At 42.1% G+C, this 24,141-nt stretch overlaps 1 protein-coding gene across 7 annotated transcripts in view; it reads right to left on the bottom strand.

Moving 5' to 3' along the window:
• Positions 1-24,141, bottom strand: part of qkia (QKI, KH domain containing, RNA binding a) — an 80,048-nt gene that overhangs the window by 22,988 nt on the left and 32,919 nt on the right. For all 7 annotated transcript variants that reach the window (XM_066717480.1, XM_066717478.1, XM_066717479.1 and 4 more), the window contains exons 3-4: positions 16,797-16,913; positions 9,357-9,500 (exon numbers count right to left, since the gene is read on the bottom strand). In XM_066717480.1, coding sequence (XP_066573577.1) covers positions 9,357-9,500; positions 16,797-16,913 — 261 coding nt within the window. The remainder of the gene's footprint in view (positions 1-9,356; positions 9,501-16,796; positions 16,914-24,141) is intronic.

Below are 24,141 nucleotides of genomic sequence, written 5' to 3'. Positions count from 1 at the left end.
AGGGGAGGGTTATTCGCTCTTGATCTGTCGTTACATTTTCTACAATGTATTATTAGCAGGACAAGGGGCCCAGTTCATCTGGCATAACTACACGCTGTAAAAGGACACGTTCAGCGTGCATCTTAATTTGCAGGCCATCTGTTTCCATCAACATCGACATTTGGATGCCGAACTTTTCACAAAATAATGTAGGCAAGAAAATGTGGCCACAGAGGCAAAATATTCGAAAAGGTCGCAGCAAGTTTTAATTGTATGGAGCACAAGATCAAGAAATCAGAATACAATTAATAAACACTCCTAATGAAGATTTAACTTGCACGTACTAGGAAGAATTTTTTTTTTTCTTTTCAGAGCACGTACCAATTTTAACTTACAGTTAAAGATACACACGGAGACTAGCTCTGTTCAGCAGATTTTAGATTAGTTAGCAAATACTTCACAAACTCTTGCGTAGCTATGTTAACCCTTAAACAAGTCAGACTTACAGGAAGAGAGAATTTAGGACTAACTAGGATGGTTGCTTTCCTTTCCTAGATACAGTCCTAAAAAGGGATTTGCACAGTGTGTAACAATGCCTTCGAAAAGCATCTAGTTGAGAAATCAAACGCCTTGAATGCCAGCGACAGCCGCGGATGGCTTTGCCCGCAGCCACCGAGACCCCACCGAGCGACAAATAGAAAATCAAGCCGTGGGCTCCGACTCTCAAGCTGCTGAGAGAGTTACTTTGTTCCTGGCAAGGACATTCCATTCACTGTGAAATACGAGGCCGTCTCCTCTAGGGCTCTCTCCGTGGTTATCACTGACTGACGAGGGCAAGCGCACAGCCAGGGCTCTTTGTCAACAGTGTCTTCTCTTCATTGTCTGCCTTCAAGCATTAGGATATTTGGAGGAAATAAAACAAAACTTTTGACATCACAGCAGAACACAAACAGCAGGAAAAAAAAAAAAAAACAGTTCGAGTTTGGCCCACTCCAGAGTAAATGAGAAACTAAACAAAATGGTCATTAAGGAGCACGTATGTGGTCGTCGTTGCCGTGTCTTACCCACTTTGATGGTTTGAGGCATTGTGTAAAAAAAAAAAAAAAAACACCACTGCTTCACACTGATTTAAATGCGTCAGGTTCAGACAAACTGACTATTGTTTCAATAAAATGATAAAAATTCACCAAGCCTATTCTACAAAGCTGGGTAAGAAACTTGTGAGGGCACGGAGTGAAACAAAAGCAGCCATAGTGCCAGATAGACAGTCACCCTTGAAAGTCTAAACTTTCATGAAAAGACATCACACTGTAAATACTAAAACAATATGCACACCAGTCAACCTTCTCTCTCTCTCTCTGCCAATGCAATTACACACATCTTTTCTTCCTAGAAAGGACTTGTCTACTTAAAATGAGCTTTCTTCACCCTGTCAATATATGCTGGAGTGGAGTGGACAAATGACGTACGGCCAGTCACTGTGGATGACACAGCTGAAACGCAGCCTGTGTGAAGCCCACAGTCCTGCCCCACTGACCAGTGCTGGAGATCCCACAGTGGTCAATGTTTTTGCACCCATTAGGGTCTACATAACCGCACAGCACTACTTTACAATTGGATTCACTACTGACAAAACCTTGACTGGAATGCAGCGTTCACTCCTCTGCCCCTCCAGGCATGCATATCACAGTGTCACTTTCCATCTGATCAGTCTTCCCCCGTCTTGTTTGTTCGGGTCCCAATTAGAGAGCAACACCTATTAGCAACAGATCTAAATGAGTTTGTTCTGTTATCACAATGACAGGCACGTCAGCAGCGGTGTCATCGGTGGGATTGAGGGGAAGTTTGTATAACACATACATAAAACAAATTCCCTTCTTTAGCGAAGGGAAGGCAAAGGAAGTTTTATTATTAACGTTTTTTTTAATGGTTTTAAAAAGCACTTTAAAAAAACAAAAACAAAAAAACAGCTTTGATCTAAGAATGGCCATTGAGATGCATTAAGATTGATTCAAATACAGGTAAATTGTAATAATAAAAAAAGGGTTCACAGACAGTTAAGCAACTGCTGATACTCAAGACATCCCCCCCCCCCATTTCACTTTGAGAGGTTTTTGTGTTTCACCCTGGTATTGATTCTCATGCCCCCCCCCCCTAGTAACCATGAGAAAATGTCACAGGCACAAGAAGGAAGGGGATTAGAAATGGTAGGCCCCCATGTCTGATTTGTAACATCGCCGGCTGGCTGGGTTTAGTAAACACTTCAAAAATGATAATGTCAGATCTATATGCATTATCTGGAAAATGCCAGCAGCGCCAAGACATTAACCTTCATTCCTTCCTACAGTTCTGGGCGCTTTGACAATGCATTCAGCCACTGCTGAACCTAAAGCCTTTTATTTCTCCTTTTAATAAAGAAACAAAGCTTGATTGATGATTTATGTTTAAATGTGTTGTCTTATTCGGACTGGAAGCGATTCTTTTCATAGAAATGATCTGTAAAAGAAAAAAGGTTTCAAAAGCTACATCCGATTCAACTGTGGGCTTCAGATCTGAAAGCGATGTCCAGTTAGAATCATTGCTGCTTTTCTTCAAATGAGCCAGTCCACTGTATTGACCAGACCCTGTTCAAATAAAATGTAATTAAATACATCTGTTAGGGAATGGATACAAATAATCATGGTTTGTGTTGAAGGAGGCTTGGTCTTTCAAATCACTCTGAGCATTGGCAAGACAGCTTCGAACACACATCGACATTCAAAACGCTAATTGCAGAGGCTTGTGTCGAGTCCGTACTGATGCTAGTGTGATCAGAATGCAACTGTGTCAATACCACAACACATGGCGCACGTCCAAATACTAATCCAGCTGTCAGCGGGCATCGCGCTAGATCCTCCGGTTATGAAATACCTCGGAAAATTAAGCATCTCCGTGGATTAGCCACAGTATTTAATATGATCTGATCTTTGAACTCAATCAGAAAGAAAGATTTGGATTAGCGCATAATGCGTGTGGATCAATGATATATGCAACAGTCAGTCAGGAGGTGCCCTGGACTATTTAGGAAAACGGTGAGACTTTTTTTTTTTTTTTTTTTTTTTTTTTTTAACCAAAAAGGGTTCAAAAACCCACTCCACTGCAAGCCTACAGACCCACAATAGACCTGGTGAAGTTATTACCCTTAAATCAATGAGTCTAGCCTTTTGAGTCTCAAGAGGCTTGGCTTAGTCAGGAATCGCCTCTAAGATTCCAGTGTTTCCTTCTAACTAGTGGGGGAAAAACAACATTAAAATAAGTGGTGTACAGATTTCACCCTCTCCCCAGCTGGCAAATCCATGTTTAATGGAGCTTACAGTGCAGGTATTTTGCATGAGAGGAGCTTTCATATCCCTCCAGTTTCTTCATCAGAAAAATCTGCCTTAAATGCCTTTTTTCCATGTCAGCATAGTAAATGTTATGCAACAGAGTGTTACATGGTACACAATACAGTAGCCAAGTAGAATTTTGTAGGTGATGCAAAAATGGAGGAATCAAAACAAAACAAAAAATCTGCTCGTTTTACAATGCATTGATATTTTGTATAGATCTGAATATTTTGCCTCCACGATATCTACACTGTTCAGTTTAAAGTAGGATTTATAGTTGCCAGCTTCGGCAAACATTTCAGTTTGAACAGGACTGAAAAAGCAGCCCAGCATTTACAGGTGTATAAAGTGCTACACTGAAACAGCTCCTCAAACAATGCCATACAGACCCGCGATATCATTCGACAATTATGCTTGGCTACTTTTTGACTATTATTTCTGTGGTCACTACTTACCATCAGAACTTGCATTAGCATAATTAACCCATGTTCGTTCCCCTCTTAAAACTGCAGAGACCTGCCAAATCAAGCACTTATGAATCCAATTCCTATAAAAGGACACTTTTTTTTTTACTGTAAATCAGGTGACGCAAGCCAGTGCACCTGTTAGAGTGATTAATTAGCAATTTGAAAAACTGAAAGGGAGGCTGAAGGAAAGAGAAGAAATCTCATTAATTGGGTCAGGTCTATAACATCAGATCTATGCATTTTAAGTGTAGGCATATGAAAGGTATGTGCCATTTTGAAAAACAAACACTGAATAGTGCCAAGGAAAAATATAATTATTCCTGCTGACCGTCTCTATGACTCCCGGCAGGATGTGCAAAGCCAAGCTACCAGATAAGGGTGGCTTTTGTCTGCTGCTTCTGATGCTTACTACTTTGATGCAGTTATAACACGTCAATGCTCAGATCCCTCAATCTCGAGAACCACAGGACCCTGGAAAACACCACAAACTTCTCACCGACTTGGTGTCAGAAGCCCTGTGAACCAAGGAAAGCCTAACTGAAGTGTGAGATCTGGTCAGGTGGTTTGGTGAAGCCGATGCGATAACTTGGACAGCCCCAGAGCAGCCGTGAACCAGGTCATGCTCGTTTGTGTAGGTGCGGCCCTCGCACAACACAGAGATCCGACAGAGTGGGGCTCCTCTCCAGCAGGGCTCTGCATAGCTTGCTGAAACTAATTACTCAACTCTGCAGGGGCCACGGGTAGCTTTAACATGGAGGAAATTGCCCGAGACAAGAAACCGCAGTGCAATTGTGCAGTCCTCCGCGCTTCTCCGGAGAAACGCTTGGGTTGGTAAAGAAATAGCTGTAGCAAACATTGCTAGGATGCATCTGTTATCCCACATCAGAGTGAAGGGGGGGGGGGGGGGGGGTAGAGAGAACACACTCTGCTTCTGATGACAATCTATGTACGGCTTTCCAAAACCCGTCCTCGCCGCATTAATCCCTGCCATTTACAAGCCACATTGCTTCATACATCTCGCTAATTGAAGAGAGCGACAGTAAGTTAAATGCAAAAGCTGCACTACGTGTCCACGAGACAAGTCAATCCTTCACAATAACCCCCCCTCTACCCCTAATGCTCTCAAATGACGCTATTGGAGCTGACAATTTGCTTGTTGGGATGGGAGGGGGTGAAAACCACGGTTTGCTTCATGTTAGCAAAATATACAACCTTTTAATCCACTGCATTCAATTTTCTTGCTGCCGGAAAATGCATCAGAGAGCTCAGAGAATAATGAAACTTGTGATGTGTACTGTACAGTAATGGATGCCTGGTCTAAACAGGTTAAAAAAGCATAATAGCCCGAGCACAGCTCTTCTACCCCGCTGCAGTATGTTCAAAATAACGGATGAATTTCAATTTTGTTAATCCTTTAATAAAACCTGACATTTTGCTGGCCAAATAGTAGTTGGCGAGAGATAATTCACAGGGAATGGAGCTTTAAAAGGATGGTAATAATAATGTTTCCGAGAGAAGAGATTTTATTTTAAGGTTGGTAACAGATCATTGTCAATCCTTATAGCGCGCACACATATTAAGTGCTTCCACTTTTAAAAGGACAAGTTAAGAGATTTTCATTTTACCAGGCAAAGAAACCTAACATCTGCCGGCAATTTAGTTCCCGAAGAATACTGCTTTACAATTTCCAACAGGTTCCGTCCCCCCTTCTCCAGCGCATTGATTCAGGGTGACATCACCCTCCATCATTCCTGCCACTGTCTGCGTCCCTGGGCTGCTTTTTTTTCCCTTCATAACACATCAACGATCCCAGGCAGGCTTTTTCTTAGAATGGCCTCACGCAGATCTGCAGCTCTGTCTCGTCATAATTACCAGTTCCACTACTGTGCCACCTAGACTCGAAGGGAAAACAACGAAGGAACCATCCAACCTCCCAGTGCACCCGAGCCATTTGAATCATACATGTAACAAGACCGTACAGTTTCTCTGTTCCTTATTTTGGTTTCCACACTCTGTGCTATTCAGCTATAATACACACACACACACACACACACACACACACACACACACACACACACACACACACAAATAGCAGTTCCATTAAGGGGAGGGTGTATCATTAAACATTTGCTAAACAGAGAAGCATTTTGGATTTTCACTTTAAAAATAAATGGAATCATAAATGAAACTCTGGATCTTAGGTCTTTTTTGTGAACCATGTATTAATGGGCTTTGAAATGTGATAAAGGTTTTTATTTGGGGGAAATTAATTGTTCAGATTTGATTGTTTCATGTGGAATGTGGTGAGTGATCAAGTTTATATTAAAATAAATTGTCATTATTGTTGGGATGTAATTGATGTTTTTTCATCATCCTTCCAATATTAGGATCAATATATTAGAAGTATGCAGTTTGTGCCTTTATTACAATGGATATTAGTATTTGACCTAATTTTTGGACATGATTGGGTAAGAGTGCCTGTATAAGAATGGTATGCATCATAATTCACAAGTAATTATTGGGAGAGGGTGTGGTTGATTTCTTAATTGACAAGTTATTTAAGACTCCTGTAAGGTAATTGTAAAGGCTACCTGAAGAAGACATATTAGTGTCGAAACGCATTGCGATGCTAAAAAACGTAAATAGTCTTTATATATTTTTGCCAGCACCTCATGGGAGTGAAGATGCTGTAGCGCATGGATGCTTTCAAGTTACATTCATTACATTTTTTTTTTTTTTTAATATTTTTTTCAAAATGCAAAAACCTGACACATATTCTTCTATGGTCATTACCTACACTGCAGATTCTTCCGCATCAAATTCCTTTTGACACTGAAGTGCAGTTTGCTCACATCCTTTATGTGCGACTGTGCCAACGCTGTGGGAACTTACAAGGAACTCTAAGGTTAACTCCTATTCAGGTCCCGAAAGATCAGCCACAGACCAGAAATTGGGCAGACGGACAGAAAATCAGCCTGCAACCCATTAACGGTGTGGAAGTGTTCTACTAAGATAAGTGGACAGTGTCCCTCTTGATAAAGTCTGAATGCTGTAGTAATCTTCCTTTCGTACAAAACGGTTAGGAGTCCTTGTTACAGATCACATATCAAAACTATTGTTTCCCTTCGACCAAGATCTCATCACTGCCCGAACAAGGCGCCCTGAACTGCACAGTCTTATAATGCAGACTGCCTCGAAATGCAGAGAACGGATGTAATGAGTCACAACTTGTGAATAGAGTAGCAGATTGTTGCTCATACATGCAGCAGTGCAAGCACGTTAATGCGAGAGGTTAAGTTAAGTTTATGTGTGTGGCTGTATGAAGCTCCAGAGGTGCGGGAGGGGTGAAATCAGTATTAAACAGTTTATTACAAATCCAAATCAGTGAAATTGTTGTAGCGAACGCTTTAGAGGAGGCAGGGGAGGGGGAGAAAAACAGACAGTCCGATCAAAATGGTTTCAAACCAACTACACTTAATCTTGCTTAGGAAATTAACAAGACCCCATTTGTTTCCTGAAAGGTTTAACAGACAATTTCACGCTGCCTAATGCAGAATAGATGCCCTTCGTTAAGCAGATGCATCCATTGAGCTCACCGACTGTAACGTTGCCAAATGACAGGCTGCTTAAGTGACCCATACCCAAACCCTTCCTCCCTCCGTTTTTACAGCTGCACTGGGTTGGGAAAGCTTGGCCCGAGCCTACATTACACAACAGCTGATTTCCTCTCCCTCTGAATAGCTTGACACTGTGCTGTAGAGCATTTGCCGCCCATGGCCGTGCCTTCATGCGAGTCTCAAATCCTCATGAAGGGGGAGTAAAGTTGTAAATCCTCAAAGTTGATAGGAAACATTGGGCACAAAATACAACATTCCTGGAGGGGAGGGTGTCTTAATTGGTATGGGCTCCTCTTCCCATTAATCCAAAACAAACTCCTTTATGATGAGGACAATTCCTGGACTCGATCTCTGCACTAACAAAGGAGAAGGGGAATCCTCCAGTAGGAAAAGTACAATCCTCAATTAAGAACAGGCTGATGCACAGGAAATAAATATGTCGCAGATACGATCCTAAACGCTTCAAAGTTGGATAACTTTTTTACGTCTTTACCCAAAGGAGTGCAGTAATACACATTTAAAAAAAAAAAAAAAAAAAAAAAATCAGAAGAGAAGAACATCTGCCTGGGAGTCATCCAAAACATCTAACCTCTTCATGAACACAGCAAGTTTGTTTTTTCTAAATAATTAAATGAAAATGGTCAAGAAGCAGTACATTTAAGAACTGTAGATAGAGATACACTGCCCTCCATGCTTCTTAGACATTACTCAGAGATTGTGATGATTTTTTTTTTTAGAGAATGAAAAGTTTGGCAGTGCCTTTGGAACAGGACTTCCAAGTCATAGGTATTTTAATTCCTTGTGACACACACTGTATAGGTGCCTGTGCTGTGCCTGCTTTGAGTGAAGATAATTGGTGTCAGGGCCATCCCCACAAAGCCATACAGATTTGAATAACATTCTGCAACCACCTGCAAGAAGATTATACAAAGCCATTCTCTATTATCTCTCAGAGCCTATCTGCTGAAAAGCAAAAAAAAACAATTTGTATTTTAAGAAAGGAGAACCGAAAATGCTTTCAGGGCTAATTTAGAAAATCTGTGGTGAGGTACAGTTTTCTCCCCCGCCCCGAGTACAAACTCTCTAGTTGCACCCATAGCATTGGTTCACTTCAAAATCAGAAAGTAAATTGAAAAATCTTCATAGTGCCTTGACACGAAGTGCAGACCACAGAGCCAGCAAACCCACAAAATAAACACAGAAGGAAAATCCATTTCTGAATTTCTGTGGGCTGGTATCCAGAACTGGTCAACGAAAGTAACATACTTGAGTAGGATACATAATGTACTCCACTGTAGTGAATGAAAGATCCCAGTCTAGGTGACTTTACAAAGCTATAAAAATAAATTTCCAGATAATCGTCTGCTGGAAAGGGAAGCTTCATCTCAATGGGTAAACCAAATGCACAATATTGCATTAAGGACATGCACAACATCCTAAAATGACAGTTCCAGGCATCTCAACCCATCCTACAAAATAACACCCTTCTCAGAGACATCGTTCTCACCTGATATGGAGGTTCCCCTTGGAATCCAATAACTCCTAAAACAAAATTGCTTATGTCGAATGTGGATGTACCTTAACACATTAAGTCAATATGCTAGACAGGGGGAAAACTGCTCCATTTAATATTTAAAATTATTCAAATCCTAAAATGTGTCTTATGTAACCGGTTACAAATTGTGCAAACTGTGGAGGAGATCTCTAATCACCTGTTAAAGACCTAGGAAGGATGAAGACTAGGACCAATTAATAGCATAACTGAGTAAATTCAGTAGTTAAGATCTCAGGGTGGGAGCAGAATACACAAGTATGGCCTCCTACCAGAACCTAAGCATTGGGCACCCATGCTATGCAGGTCTGTCAGTAGGCCCTCGTGGTCCACAGCATTGGCCCAGCTGTAAACATGTAGGGGTCAGTGTACTCACCGCGGGCACTAGAAGCTTCTTGACCTCTTCCACTGCTCTTCTCATCTTGATCTCTGCTCTGGTCTGTGTGTCTTCCACCGTGATCAGAACGTGCAAATCCTCATTTAAATGCTCCCAGTTGGGCTTGCCCCGGTTCTGTTCTTCCTGTAGCAAAACAAAGAAAAACAACGTTAACGTTCAAATGAAAGCCTGTGCGTCAAACTGAAGTGTGAAAACTGGCCATGGGAGAACTATTCCCACCACCCCCATGCTGTCAACCATGTACCCAAGTGCATTGTTCTTTAATTGTGGCTTTTCAAAGCAAAAGGGTCCATTTAACAATACATTCAGTCGGCAGGAGATGGTTTCATATTAACAACAACACTATACGGTTCATGTCAGTTCTGTTGTAAAGGTTACAGATGGCGTTACACAAGAGCAGTTTCAGGATCCGTCAGTGTGCTCCTCAACGCACTCGTCAGTGCAAGACACTCCCCCTTTCCTCAACTAGATTGTTTGCCTTTTCTACGACTTCATCTCCAGTCTCAGGAGACAGCGGAAGGAGCCGAATTCATTCTCTGCTAATCCAAAGAGGAACACTACAGAGCGAGGGCAGGATTTAACCTACCCCCCTATAATGCACTCCTCAGATTCCCCCGAGGTTTAGCTGTGCGATAAATCAGACGGAACCAGACACAGGTTAACCCAGCCATATGTAACTGCTCCTTTCTGTAGCCACAAATCAGCCCAAACCCACGCTTCATGTGTGCACTTGATTGAAGGAGAGAAAAAAGCAGAAAAAAAACAACCATGGACTTAAAGGCACAGGGGCCCCCAATATTAGAGTACTTTCACTTTGAAATGAGAATTTCCTGATTTTGTTCTTTAGCTTCATGGGTCTGTCACCTGATATCTTGGAGATTTGAAACTCAGAGTTTGAGAGAAGTTCATGGCTCTATACCACACTAAACACCTTAAGTAAAACAGGTCAGAAAAATCACCCAGGTGAGTTAAATTCATTTGCATTTCTCATTACAACACAAGTGCACAATGGCCTCAGGTCTACATGGCATTTTGTGTTGAGTTATAGGACAGCAACACTATTAGTAGGGCCAACTCTCAAAAGGATATTGTATTGTATTCCCCATAAGTGTCGGTTCACAGGCAACTACAAGCAAATTATGTCAATCTGAAGGCAATTCCCTGAAGAATGCAACAAGGCCGATACCCCAACATGATGCGTAAAGCAGCTGACATGCCATACTCCTAACATTTCATCTTCACGCAAAAGCGGAAGTGTTATACAAGCATGTCACAGATTTAGGAGTTAGTTTGTGATGTCAGACACAACAGAATTGCCCATCTACACATTTATAAAAAAAAAATCTATATATACTATATTTGATAAGTAGTCATAAAACATGGTGGTGTGGAGGAAACATCAGCAGCAGATGCTTCCACTTCTTGGAAATGCAACCTGCTGGATATTTTACTGACAGCTATTGAGGCTAGACATTATTTAGTGTACCAATTTGCTGTAAATTACATGATTAGCCTCCTGCTGTGTTTGCTAACTCAAGGAGTCAGAGGTTCAACGAGTTGCTACGGCACAGTAGCCAAGAGACTGTTATGTTCTTCAACCCGCAAATTGCTCCCTTTTATTGGATCCTTCATATTCTGCTAAACAAACATGTATTCAGAAGATATTCATACCATGCAAACCTGTCCACATTTTGCCCATCTTCTTAAAAACACTACAATAGCGACAATCAGTGCAACAGCAAAGCACTTTGCAGCTCGAGGGTGTCCTGTACTTGTAAGCATATGCTTTCTACCCTGAAGGTTTCCCTTGAACAGCTTTGCACAGATGAGGGCCCAAGGAGCTAGCTGATCCCCTTTCCAAATCTCCTCTGGCTAAAAATACAGTTTATATCAATACCATCTATGAGGGGACATTTGGAGTACGCACGGAGCGCACCAGCTGCGCATGACCCCGATATCTTCGCCCTGAACGCAGCACCTGTTCCAGTGGAGAGATGTATTCCCCATCATTAGCACTTTAAATGCCACCAGGCCAAAGGAATTGAATGGGGACAACTATCTCCTGGCAACCATACACGGAATCAAGGAAATAAACGCAATGTTGTCGTTACGGCTCCAAAGGACTCTGGTATGGTAAGACTGTACTGTGCTGACCTTGCTAAACCTTGCTAGGTTGCTAAATAACAGACAGGAAAGCCCTGATCCAGTTTCAAGGTTGGCAATATGATTTTTTACCCATTTCAGGCCCTGGTATGTAAGCAAAAGCTGGGTGCTAAACATGACACTTCTAGACAGTAAATGTGCATAGACAGACATGCATCCATTAAAGTTAAAAAACCTTAATGTAATCTCCAATATCTCCATTCTAAAACTACAAAGTTTTAAACTACACTGTGGAGTAGGAGGAAAATAAATACAAGACATTTGATACCAACTCTACTGTTTGATATGGACTCTGCAGAGCATCAGTGACAATTTTAATGCGCTGTTACGCATTTTCTGTATGGAGACAATTTTCTCTCCGAACATCTTTAGACACCAGTTACAGCCTAATTAAATACAATTTAGGTGACTCACAATGGTCTCAAGTGTTACACTGTTAGGTTTTCAAATAAGTAATTGAAAAAAACACTAATTGGTGTGAATGACAATCTCACTCTTAGTTGTAAGTGCTAACTAGGATCAAGTGCAAACCCACAAGTCAAGCAGTGTCTCCAGCTCCTCGGGGAGCGCGTATGAGAACCCGACAGGGGGAGAGGCAGTGTAGCTGGAGAGAGAGCATGTGAGAAGGAGGCCGGGTGTGATCTCAAAACCGCCGGGTCCTGTAAGCACCGGGAGGAGACATTAATTTCTCCTGGCCAGCCCGGTGACTGTTCTTTCAGATGTGCACACACTGGAAGGCGCCTTTTTATTTTGGGCACAACTCATGCATGTTTGATCGAGAAATGGAGCTCTGCTTTTGGGCGCTTATTTCCACGTTTGTATTCCTGTCCACACCGATTAACATCTCTCTCTGCCCTCCTCCCAACCCTGAGCAGGAGCATGTTTTTTTTCCTTTTCTTCCTGAATCACAATCTCTCCAGCAGTTAGTGCTTGTTGTGTGTACAGGCCTGAGGCTCCAATGCCACTCTCACTTTCGATCCCCCATAATGCATAGGTCCGCACACCAGCACTAAATAGATCAGTCAATGGGGATGGGGGACAATAATATTACTATTATTACTTAATCTTTGGTTTAATACCTAAAAGTTACAGGTGCATGTTGAAATTCTGGTTGTGTACGAGATCACCTTGATACTTTCCCATCAGAGTTTAAATTTCAAACCGAATCCACATTCATGAGCAAATGAATCTGTCAAACGTGAGAAATTAGAGCAGACGTGGAGTGTGCTGCTTAAAATGCATACTAGGTTAGGAAGAGGGAAGGTATCTAGGGTCAGCTGGTAAGAAACTCAGTTTCCACCTCCCCCAGCTTGATTTCTTTTTTTTGTAAATGAAGGCTGGGATTTCTACAGTGTAAACGTGGGGGGTTAGTTTATTTCTGTATACTGCTTCCAGGAATTCACCCAGTGCTCAGACAGACTCGCTCAGTTTTTGCTTCCATGTGATGGAACCTCAGGGCAGGGGGGCTGAAACCCTGCTGGGTCTACCAGCTGAACCCAACATCAATTTCAGATCCTAGAGGGACCCAATCGGCTGTAAACAGCCGTTTGAACAGCCGCAGATAAAAATGTATACATGTATATATGTTTCATACAACTATGATAAATCAATCCTCCTAGACTTTTTTTGCGTTTTGTTTTTCAGTACATTATAATTAAACACTGTGATGGGTAACGCACAAGCTTAAATCTGTACAACCAGTCTTGAAATAGATACACATGATATTGCCGCTCTTTTGGATTATTTTAGGAAGGCCAGAATAGCTAGTGTTCGGGGCAGTTAGGATAGCCTAGATCAAGCATGCTGCAGTGTTCAAGACTTTTTGTAGAGCAAAGAAGCAAAGATCGGAGACTGGGTGGGCCAGCAGGTCTTGTTTGGGTCCTTTATTTAGGTCAGTGGACTAAGGAGACTGGGACAGGCATGTTGGCCCATTTAGTTTTACAACCTGCACCCATCACAATGGTGACTAGGAGATCTGTGGAATACTTTGTGCTGGTACAATCAGACTTAAAGTAATAAGCTTGAGACACCAAGTATAGCTAGAAGTATAGTAGCTATAGAATAAACATAACAAAAGACTGGCAAGCCATTTTGTTTTAATGGTGCCTTTCTGCGATTTCTGGAAGACATTCTGGGAATAAGTACCTACAAAACTGGGAACATGGATGGGTAGAGGTTATATCCTTAGTTCTAGAGTTGACCACTGGTCCTTGCTTAACTGTTGGGGTAGAAAGTGGTACTTTGGGATGAAGGACTGTCTTATCGTTGATCTAAATGTGTGGAGCTAACAATAAAAAAAAAGTGTGTGGGTATTGTTTAATTGACTCTGATCATACCCATTCAGCATCCCAAGCACTCAGAGTACAATCCCCTGGTAATTCCTCTGTTCAAGAAAAAAAAAAAAAAAAAAGTCCCTTTAAAGCCAGCTTGTGCACAATATTCTTCCGAGATCTAAAATTACTCCAGTTGCTCTTCTCTGAAGCCTTTCCAGGGCACCAGTGTCCCTCTTTGCAGATCAGAGCCCTGCCTTTAACACAGTCCAGTTTAGGGCGTCATCTCTTTTTAAATGCTGTGTGTGTTGGTAAAAGATTTGCTGCTTCTGATATTAATGAGCTTTATAAAATGGATCAAGTGCAAAGAATAAATAAGAAAAATATAGAAAATGTATTTGAAAAATCAAAGGGGAAATGCTACTTTAAGAGCTGCTTGCTCTGCCTGCTGCTTCCTGTGAAGCTTTAAGAAGCCCCTCCCTCCTCCTTCTCCATTTCCCCCTCCGTACCCACCCCAGCTCTCTCCCTCACAGCTGGAATACAGATCAAACCTGATCCAGAGCCAATCCCTCCCCATCTCTCTCTGACTGTTAGCCACCAACAGACAGACCCTGGGGAAAATGGGGGGGGGGGGGGGGGAGGACTAAATTATTGAGAGTAGAAAAACGGCCGAGTTAATGGATGCTGAATAAAACACACTGAATTATGCTTGGCTTGCCTTGCAATGGAGGAGTTTGACAAAAAGAAAAGGAGGAAGAAAAGCAACCAACAAAAAGGGACTCTCTGGAGGGCAATGAAATCTCTGAAGCACACAGAGCACAAATCAAAGCGGGAAGAAAGGACTAATTCGGCCTGTACCCACAAACTCACTGCGTCTCCTCCTCCAAATCTGGCGAGAGCAGAATAGAGGTAGGAAGTCTAGAGGAGGAAAAAAGGCACATCTCCAATTTATTTAATTCTATTGTAGTTTATGAGAAAAGGCTTTAGAGCATTACAAAACAAGGTGTATTTTTGGGAGGTCTTTGGTCCACACCCCACCTCCACAAGCACTTACAACTAGACAAGCTGCAGTTGGGTGAGAGCAGTAAGGAGGTGTCCAGGTCTGAGAAAGTTCAAATAAAGGAAATTAAAGACCCAGCAAGGCCACAATGTACCATTACCACGTATGCATTAAAAGCACTGAAACTGCCGGCCACCTGCAAGGTTCTTAAATGTGGGATGCTGTCGGACAGACCCCACTTACAATATGCTACACTCCCTACATATAGTCACCGTGAAGCCAGGCAGAAATCCCACAGTCGTCAAAAGAAAAAGCAGCAGCCCAAGTTTAAATCGAAAGCCCGATGCAAGATTACAGATCCAGTGGTTTCCTGGACAACTCATGCAATACCGAACAAAAGCAGGAAAAAAAACAGCAGCTGTAGTGTTGCAGCTCCAGCTATCAGAGCTCTAATGGGAATCCCTCTGCATTCACTCGCCATCCCTGCCTCTTGTAAAATGTTTGCCCTCCAGGCAGGAGCTCCCCAATGGATAAGATAAAGTACACTCTCCTGTGTTACTTATGCAAATGCTATATAGCCTAATGCAGCACTGCATCCTGATAAATTAACTACACCGGGGGGGGAAACAAATTAAAACGTCTCTGAAAACTACAGAAGTGAATGTTTTAATACCAAACAGTACTTTCATTTTGACATCAAATGGTTTTAAAAATGTCTTAAAAATATATTTCAACCTATAGGGACTACACAGAAGTGAAAACTACACACCACTGTCCCGACAGAAGAGCTGCATTTAATCCGAGGCCATCAATAAACACAAACCAGCGAGTTTTCCCCACACGTTATGTTTAAATAACTATTTGCTTTCTAGCTCCTGCATTTATTTTACCTCAAACCACAACATGAACACTTGGGAACAAACTCGCCTCTGGCCCTTTCTTCTAAGAAACGAATGCATCCACACGAGTGCCTGCTTCGAGTGGATCCCCAGCCACTGCGCAGTGGGCAATTTAACTCGGGATGATAACAGCCGATACAAGACCTACCAGCTTTTATCAGGACTGGGACAAAGCACAAATCGATCGGGTGGTAAACAAGTAGAGTGTAAGCTAGGAGCAGAAGTCCTGGAATTTGAAACCTTGTGAGAAATCTTGGATAGCGGCATCAGCCAAACCTATAAAAGATATTCATATTACTGGGAAGAACCAACAGCATAGCAGTGACAGCCCCTGTTGACAGTGCTCAATGTACTCTGAGCTTCATCGTTACGGCTGTGCCCTTTGAGAAATCTGCCCACCTCTGCCCAACACTGCATCCCTTGCTCAAAATAGCTCTCCAACTTGGCAGCTGTGTTGTCATCACTTTAGAGGTCACTTTCCTCTCAGCTTGCACTCAAACGCTCGGAAAGGGAGCCAGGCGCTTCACTGGGCCGTGTGTGCATCTGTGTCTGTCTGCTCCTGCACGACAGTTACCCATGCAGCTCAAGTCACACACAGACAACTAATAACCAGTGAGCATTATTCACGAGTGTTCTAGGCCTCATAAATTCAGAAGTAGTGGTTTATTTTTTTTTCTGAAACTATCGCAACAAGCAGATTTTCATCATTGTGGTTCCTGTAAGTACCTATACGACAGGTGTGAAGACTGAGGATGTAGGAAGTCCCAGTGTACCTCACAGATTACCACACCAGTTACATTTTATAGAATGGTTTTCAATCATGTTTGGAGCTTCATTGCACGCTTGCACTATAAACTTTTGCAGTGAACTCAGCCAGATGGAAAATGCTTTCTGAATATGGTCCCTAAATAATTAATATTCATGTTCTAGTCTTAATGATGTTGGGGCGGGCAGGCTGGCGAGTGAAATATTAAAAACAGTCACTTCTCTGAAGGTTTGGTAAGTATTGTAGCAGGCTTGGGACAACTAGGACTGTGGGTGGTGTAGGAGAGTGACAAAGATGGCCTCCGTCAAGAAGTGGGCTTACCTTCTTCCTGTCCCTCATTGAGCTCTTTCCCCGGACCATGATTTTGCATCCAGTTTCTGCTTCCAGCTGTTTGGCAGTCAGTCCTCGTGGGCCCAGAATCCTCCCAACAAAGTTATACTGCAATGAAAGGAGTAGAGGGGAAAGGGTTCGTTTATTAGCGGGCCTGACAGTCTCCTGAGCACAGGAGGCCTCGTTTACAAAACAATAAAAGGCCCTAGAGCATGGCACTGTGCCGGTCTGCGACTCCAGTGCGTCAGCGATCAGATGGGACACATTTATTACCACGAAATCCAGGCCCTTAAGAAGCTCCTTCATCATCATATTTTTTTTTTTTTTTTTAGCAACAGAGAAAGCCACACAGTGACACCTGTTACCTTAAGTGACAAGAATATATTTAACTCTTTAAGTGTGTATGGTTTTTATTAGCTTGGAGCAGTTTTTTTTCTGAAAGTCACCCAAACAAAATGCTGATTTGGCTGTTTTTTGCTTGTTGTGGCATCTTGAGCTTTTGAGTGCTCTTCAGGGTTTTGTACCAGAAAGCCTCTCTCATACAGATTTTCATAGGTTGAGGAGCTTACATCGTGGTGGTGAAAAGCAGTACAACAGAGGATTTGATTCATTTCTCCAAGATTTATGGAAAAAAAAGTTCATATTCATAAAAGGAGTTTAGAGGGGGGAAATATTTAGCTTTTGAAAAGAGCATGAGGTCATTATTGTGCACAGATGACAGAACTTGTGAATACCAAAGCCTGATCATATTTAATGCTTTTTAAGGTGATGGTGCGTGCTGCAAAATAATCACATTCTAGTTGGAGGGGTGAAGAAACGGAGAATTGAAAGGAGGTTTAGGTGAGGACTTTGACTTATTTCCCTATCAAGGCCTTTGAGTTTTCAGATTTGTACCAGTATGCTGGAATCCAGTCCTCTCGACACTGGCTACTGCTAAGGGATCAAGGAATGTGTTTAAATAATCCATCACATTTTGCAAGTGAAAAAAACAAAAAAGTGTAAAATAAGCAGAGCTGTGATATGAATACAGAGAACAAATCCCAAAGAGTGGGGGGGGTTTATGATCCAAAGATCAAATCCAGGCTTCGACTATGAGACTAATTGTATAGGTCCATGAACTTTACCCTGGGGCATCCAGCAGGAGTCACTACAGGAGGACATTAACTCTTCAGTGGATTATTAAAGAGTGCCAGTGTAATTTATTTTAGTCTGTAAAAAAAAGTTACAAACTACAGGATGTAGTAAAAGCTGCTAGTCAACAATGTGGTGGAAGGTAGAAAAGGGAGTGTGGTCGGTTTACATTGAACAGTGAATGCTTTGAAAAACCACCTTTGGCAGTAATTACAGCAGTGAGTCTTTTGGGGTAAGTCTCTACCAGGTTTGCACATCTGGATTGTGCAGTATTTACCCATTCTTCTTGGCCAAAAAGCTCTGCCAAGTTGGATGGGGATCCCTGGTGGAGAGCAAGTCTCACCACAGGTTCTCAAATCAGATTCAAGTTCGGGCTTTGACTGGGCCACGCGAGGACATTGACGTTCTTGTTTTTAAGCCACTCTAGTGTGGCTTGGCTCTATACTTGGGGTCACGGTCCTGTTAATTTAGTTTCGATTTTATTACGAATACAGAAATGCAGTCTCAACTCTGAGGTTGCTGGAGTGCATCTGGGAAGGGTCAGCCTGGTGATGAAAGGTCAGTGTACGGTTAACCTGCAGCGCGGAGATGGCAATGAGAAGTGAAGGAGCCAGAGGGATACCTGCTGTAGCGGCAGCCGCCTCGGAGCCAGACATCCGTCAAGGAACTTATCCCTTATAACGCCAGGATGCACTAAGCTGTCTTTTTGCATCTCATGGAGTCTGTAGAAACCGAGCAGGAACCAGCAGCTAAGTGTAACCTTTTCAGAACCGCTTCTTGATGGAGACACTCACAGTGCAGACATAAAAGGAAGTACAGCCATTTCTAGATTGAATCGGGCCCTGGGATGCCCTCAGGCCATTCTACTCAATACAGCGCTTAGCATCCCAATAGAAGAACACTCGTGTTACAACATAGTCACTTAAATGTTAAGGTACACTGATCTCATGGATAGAAATAATAGCAATCTATCATCAGGGCAATAGTAACACCACAACTTCATCCTTTGTGGAAAACCCAAGCTCAAAATACCTACACATTGGTTGTTGTACCGAAATGATACTTGGACCGATCAACAGAACGGCAGCAGGAGTGGTCAGATCCAAAATATAGAACACATTGCTTATGAAAATGATTCAACTTGACTGAATAGTAAAATAGCAATTAATCCTAACGCTGAAGAAAAAAAAAAAACATTGCTACTAAATTGATGGAAATTAATCAAAGGTTATAATGCCATGAGCCATGGTTGTGTGCTGTTGTGTTCCTGTCCACTTCCTGTCCAAGTTGTGGGGAAAAAAAAAAAGTGGTTTCCTGCACAGAAGACACTGGCCCATGATACTTTGAACTGACGAATGCGAGAGAATTTGTAATCATAATATAGTCCTCGAGCCGGTAATTCTATTCATTCCTTTGCTTAACCTCAGCCTGAGAGGACATCTAGCCAGGAATTCATAATAGAGTGCGAGGTCTTTAAAAATTAATGCATTCAATCAAAATTGCATTTGCACTCTAGTATATTGTAGTGGCCCTAACCTCCTTGCCCCCTTCATCTCACACCTGATAAGACGAGATAATTCTCCACAGCAATAAATATGTTGAGTCTGATTGTACATGACACAGCAAAGGGGCTTTCAGGAAAATGTGTAAATTGCTCACTTTATATACTGTAGCGAGAGTGAAATTAGTGCAAGCTCCTAAGGGGGAGAAAGGCAGCCATGAAGCTTTATATTTATTATATAGCAATTTATTTTCCCCCCCAATCACATTCAAAGGACAGATGATGGAATGTGAAGTGACAAGGAGGCTTGCATATATCGGGGCTGACAGAGAGCACAGTTGATACCTGCTCAGAGCCAAGCTTTGAAATGCACCTCGCTGGAGGGGAGTTTGTCCGAACAGGCCATTTGAGGATGATGACAGGACTGAGGGACGGATCAGAGCTCCACCAGGTCAACACTCCCAACACCTGGGCTGCCCAGCATGGTCAGTCTCCATGCAAGTCCCATTACTTTAGGTAATATTATACCTGTACACAAATTAACTCCATTTAGTTACATACGGTGCAAGGGTGCTTCACAAAGTACCCCACTCAACCACCACGTGTAGACTGACATGCAGAACTTCCATCAAAACTATAATTATCCAAGAAGCAGTGTACAACAAAAGAGTACAACTAAAAATGAGGTAAAACGGCAGTAATAACCATTCATACTGCACGTTACTGTATGTAGTTCCTCCTGAAAATGTACGGAATGTTATTTATTCACCCTCTACCAACACCTGACCTGCCCAGTTTGCGACTTCACAAACCTTGCTCAGCGTGAGACTTGAGATTTAAAGCTGACCCAAATTAAAGTGCAAGTCCAAGACTAGAATTGATCCAGGCCTCCCAAACAAGCCTCTCAGTCGGCTGCTTTAGCAGTTGTTTAGTTTTTAATCATTAGGATAGGGTAACGGATAAGCTCTTTCCAATGGCAACATCAAATGCTGAGCTCCAAGGATGTAAAACAATATCAGGCCAAATGCACTGGAGATTGTAAAGGGATTGTTGCCATGGATGGATTACTGACACTGACAAATTACTCTTCCAAGACCTCTCCTTCCTTCTTCATTCACAAGCTTTACCCTGTATGACAGGATATTCAACAAATCTTTACCCCACGATGTTGTGAACACTTCCAATAATTCATCCTGTTTAACAATGAGGGGTGTGGGGGTGACTAAACATGACAATTGTGTGAATGCGTGCGTCCTTTTGGGGGTATAGTCGCTAAAGCCATCCCACGATCCCCGGCTCTTGACTGACTGGTCACAACACTATCCCGAGCTGCTGGTCTCAGAAGCTCTGCCTGTCAGCGCAGAAACCCGACAGGTGGCATGAAATGATGTTTGTGCAAAAGGATATGTATGAGAGCACGCAGTATTTAAAGCACCACACCAAGAACACATCCCGGCCGAATCTCCATGACATCCACACCCCTCCACTTCACCCTATCCTGACATTTGTTTGAAGCAACCAGTAAACAGCCTGTCGAAACCAGAAAGAAGGTGCCCGATGGCAAACCAGTGCAATTACAGTCTAATCATTAATGTCAGGGAGGCATTCAAGCAAACCATCAAATGACACTTGATTTCCCTTAATGTTCAAGCATAACGTGCGTGTTAGGTTTTAGCCGGGGACATTGTGTACAGAAGTGCTTGTGTGACCCTAACCTAGCAAGATTTTTACTTTTTAATAGATTTTTTTTAATACACATAAAACACTCATCTGTGTTATTCTAATCTAATCCCAGCTGGAATTAAGCATTTTGGCATTAACAGAAATCTCACTGACCAGTAGCGATTAATTTCCATTGTGTATATACATCAAATGAAATGTGGAATTAAAATATAAAAGCAACACAAGTGTTAAAATATATAAAAATTTAGGCTAGTTAAAAAAAAAACAAAAAAAAACCTGAAGTTATTTATTTAGTTAATTTGAAATAAACCTGTACACATTTAATAATCCTGTGCAAAAAATAAAATGTACCTTCAGAAGCAAGATTCAAAATAAGCATTCTATTTTATTTTTGCAAGCGGAGACCCTTCCCAGAACATTATTCCCATTTCTAATTTAAAGCATTAGGAGATTAGAGAGACCTTTCCAGACCATTTTTTATCCGCGTTTCCTCAAACTGAGCGAATCAGCATATATTTTTCCCCCCCGAACGGCCTCAAAGGACTGGATTACACTTACATTAAAAGGGCCTTTGTTTACGCTCTTATCTGCTGTAAACAGGCAGAGTGGGAGCACGCAGACAGGCAGGCAGGCCACAGCTGAAAAGTTGAGCATTAAGTTTTAGTCAAAGTCTCTGGGTCCCAAGGCAAACTGAAAGAGCTGCCGGTCAGAACTCCAGTCTGCACGTGTTAATATAGTTCAAATGTATATAAATATATGCATACATAAAACTATCAAATGGATTAGGCATATTGTTTCTGTAGGTGCCAAAGCGGGGGTCAGCATGAGACTGACAGGACACTAAAGACTCTCTCAAATCTAACTATAATGGAAATAAGTCTCCCACGGATTCAAACCAGATTCAACCATTTGAGGTTAAACAGTCTTGTGCCAATAGAAACTCCTGGATATTTCAGGGTACTTTATTGGAGTAATTTTGCACAGTCAGAGGTCAAATGAAGAAATGAAAGTTTAATTTTCACTTCTTTAGCTTGCAACTGCTGGGAGTCTTCCCTGGTATGTTGGTCAATGGGTTAGAAAGAAGACAAACTAATAACTTCAAATGGAAGAAATTGATGGAAAGAAAAATGACTTTGTTATTCAAGAATCGTGAATCACATTGTCAGAAACAAAATATATTACACATTTCGCTTACAAAATATGTTTTTCCGGTTGATTCCAGATAAAGCCAGATATTATTGGTCATAAGGGCTGGCAAATATTTTTAAAACCAGGCACTTCCTTCCTTAACAATTCTTCCGCAGTGAAGTCATATGAGGAATTGAGCAACACATTCCAGTTGAAAGCATAATTTCACACAAAACAAAACCATACAAAACATCCTAACAAAAATGTTTTGAGAAATTTCACAAGATCCCATCTTACAATCCCAAAAATATCAGCTTCATGGAAAGTGGGGAGACAACTGAATAGAAGGAAAAATAAAAGGCAGAGTATGGAACATTGGCAGATCTTAACTCCCAGCTCCACTGTTCTATCTGATGCTCGCTTCAGTTTTTAAAAGTGCTGCCGAAAGCCACAACTAAAAGTACAAGACACACACACGCGCATGCACACACACACACGAAAGACAAAAACAAAAACTCTAAACCTCAAAGCCTCAGAGGTAGGCCTCAAAGACACAGACTGGAATCCCCAGCCCAAGAGGAGGGGCATTCGAATGTGCAATGAGGGCCGCGTCTCTCTCAAAGTCAACCACGTCACCTGCGTGTTACGAAAGGACGCACAGACAAACCCAGGGTGTCCCAGGGCCGACCTTCATCAGCCCACGAGAACAAGATCATTCGACCAGTGCACACTCCTCCCCCAAGCCTGACGGAAAGAGAAGCCTGTCTCCGCTAAAGTTGACTGAGCTGGCGGCCAAGGTACACTTCCCCCCACCTTGCCCTTTACAGAAATCCAAATAAAATCAGCACACCCCTCTTTCGGTCTGGCACACTCTCATCTCCCAAATGACTTAACATTTTATTATTAATTCATCTCCGTAGAAGTTTTAATAACTCCCTCCATATCATTCAATTAATGTCTCAACCTCCCTTTTTTTAGATCTATATGTTTTGTTCCTCAGTGCCCAAATAAAGGTACATGTGCATGCAGATTGGCCAGTCCTTTCTGCTACTGCTTGAGCCCATCAGTTTGTACAGCAATCTCCTAGGCTAGTTATATCACTCGACATCTTGTAGCGAACGCCATAGGGCTATTACATTAAATTAAGTCTTTCAGAGAAAGGGGAGGGAGGGAGGCACTAAATGTCGCAATTGAAAGAGAGAGAAAGGAGTTTTAGTTATGACATATCAGTGCAAGCAAAATTAGCAGGTTTTACACACACACACCTTTGGCACAGGGGAAGAATATACTTTGTCCTTGTCACCTGCCAGAAAAAAAAAAAAAAAAAAGCTAAATGTCGGTCGACATGGGAGTTCCAGTTTTAGTACTGGAGCAGCTTACACCTGTTATTCCCCACCCAATGTCATTCACATTAAAGGCATACCATACCCAAGTACAGAAGACTGTAAAATAACAATGGGGAAACTCGGCCATTACTGGACATTCACAAATCACAAAGTCCCCTGGATGTATAAAACAGAAAATGTCTAGTTTCTGGGAATTTAAAGCTGAATTGGTACAGATGGTAAAACCAAGAAAATCGATTGTATTTGTGGAAGTGAAAAAAAAAAAAAAAACACCTGACATGCATACAGCTTACTGAATACTAGAGTTCAAGAACTGTAGTGTTGGGGAGGCGAGATAAATAAATTGGTCGTCCCAAAATTGGTTCCCCTGCACACCCCCAGAGCTGCAGCTCAGAGCCTGGGAATGAAACTGCCTCAGCGAGGCCAACGGCTCCTCTTCAGCCACCGAGCTTAATCGCTGCTGCCAGTTTGGGGCACTGGAGAATTTGAGCACTAGCACACTTAATGAAACAAACATGGTAAACAGACCCCTCTAATGCGGTGCCTT

This window comes from Amia ocellicauda, chromosome 11 (genome assembly GCF_036373705.1).
Source record: "Amia ocellicauda isolate fAmiCal2 chromosome 11, fAmiCal2.hap1, whole genome shotgun sequence".
In the NCBI taxonomy this organism is placed as follows: Eukaryota; Metazoa; Chordata; class Actinopteri; order Amiiformes; family Amiidae; genus Amia; species Amia ocellicauda.
This window is presented reverse-complemented; position numbering and strand designations above follow the sequence as displayed.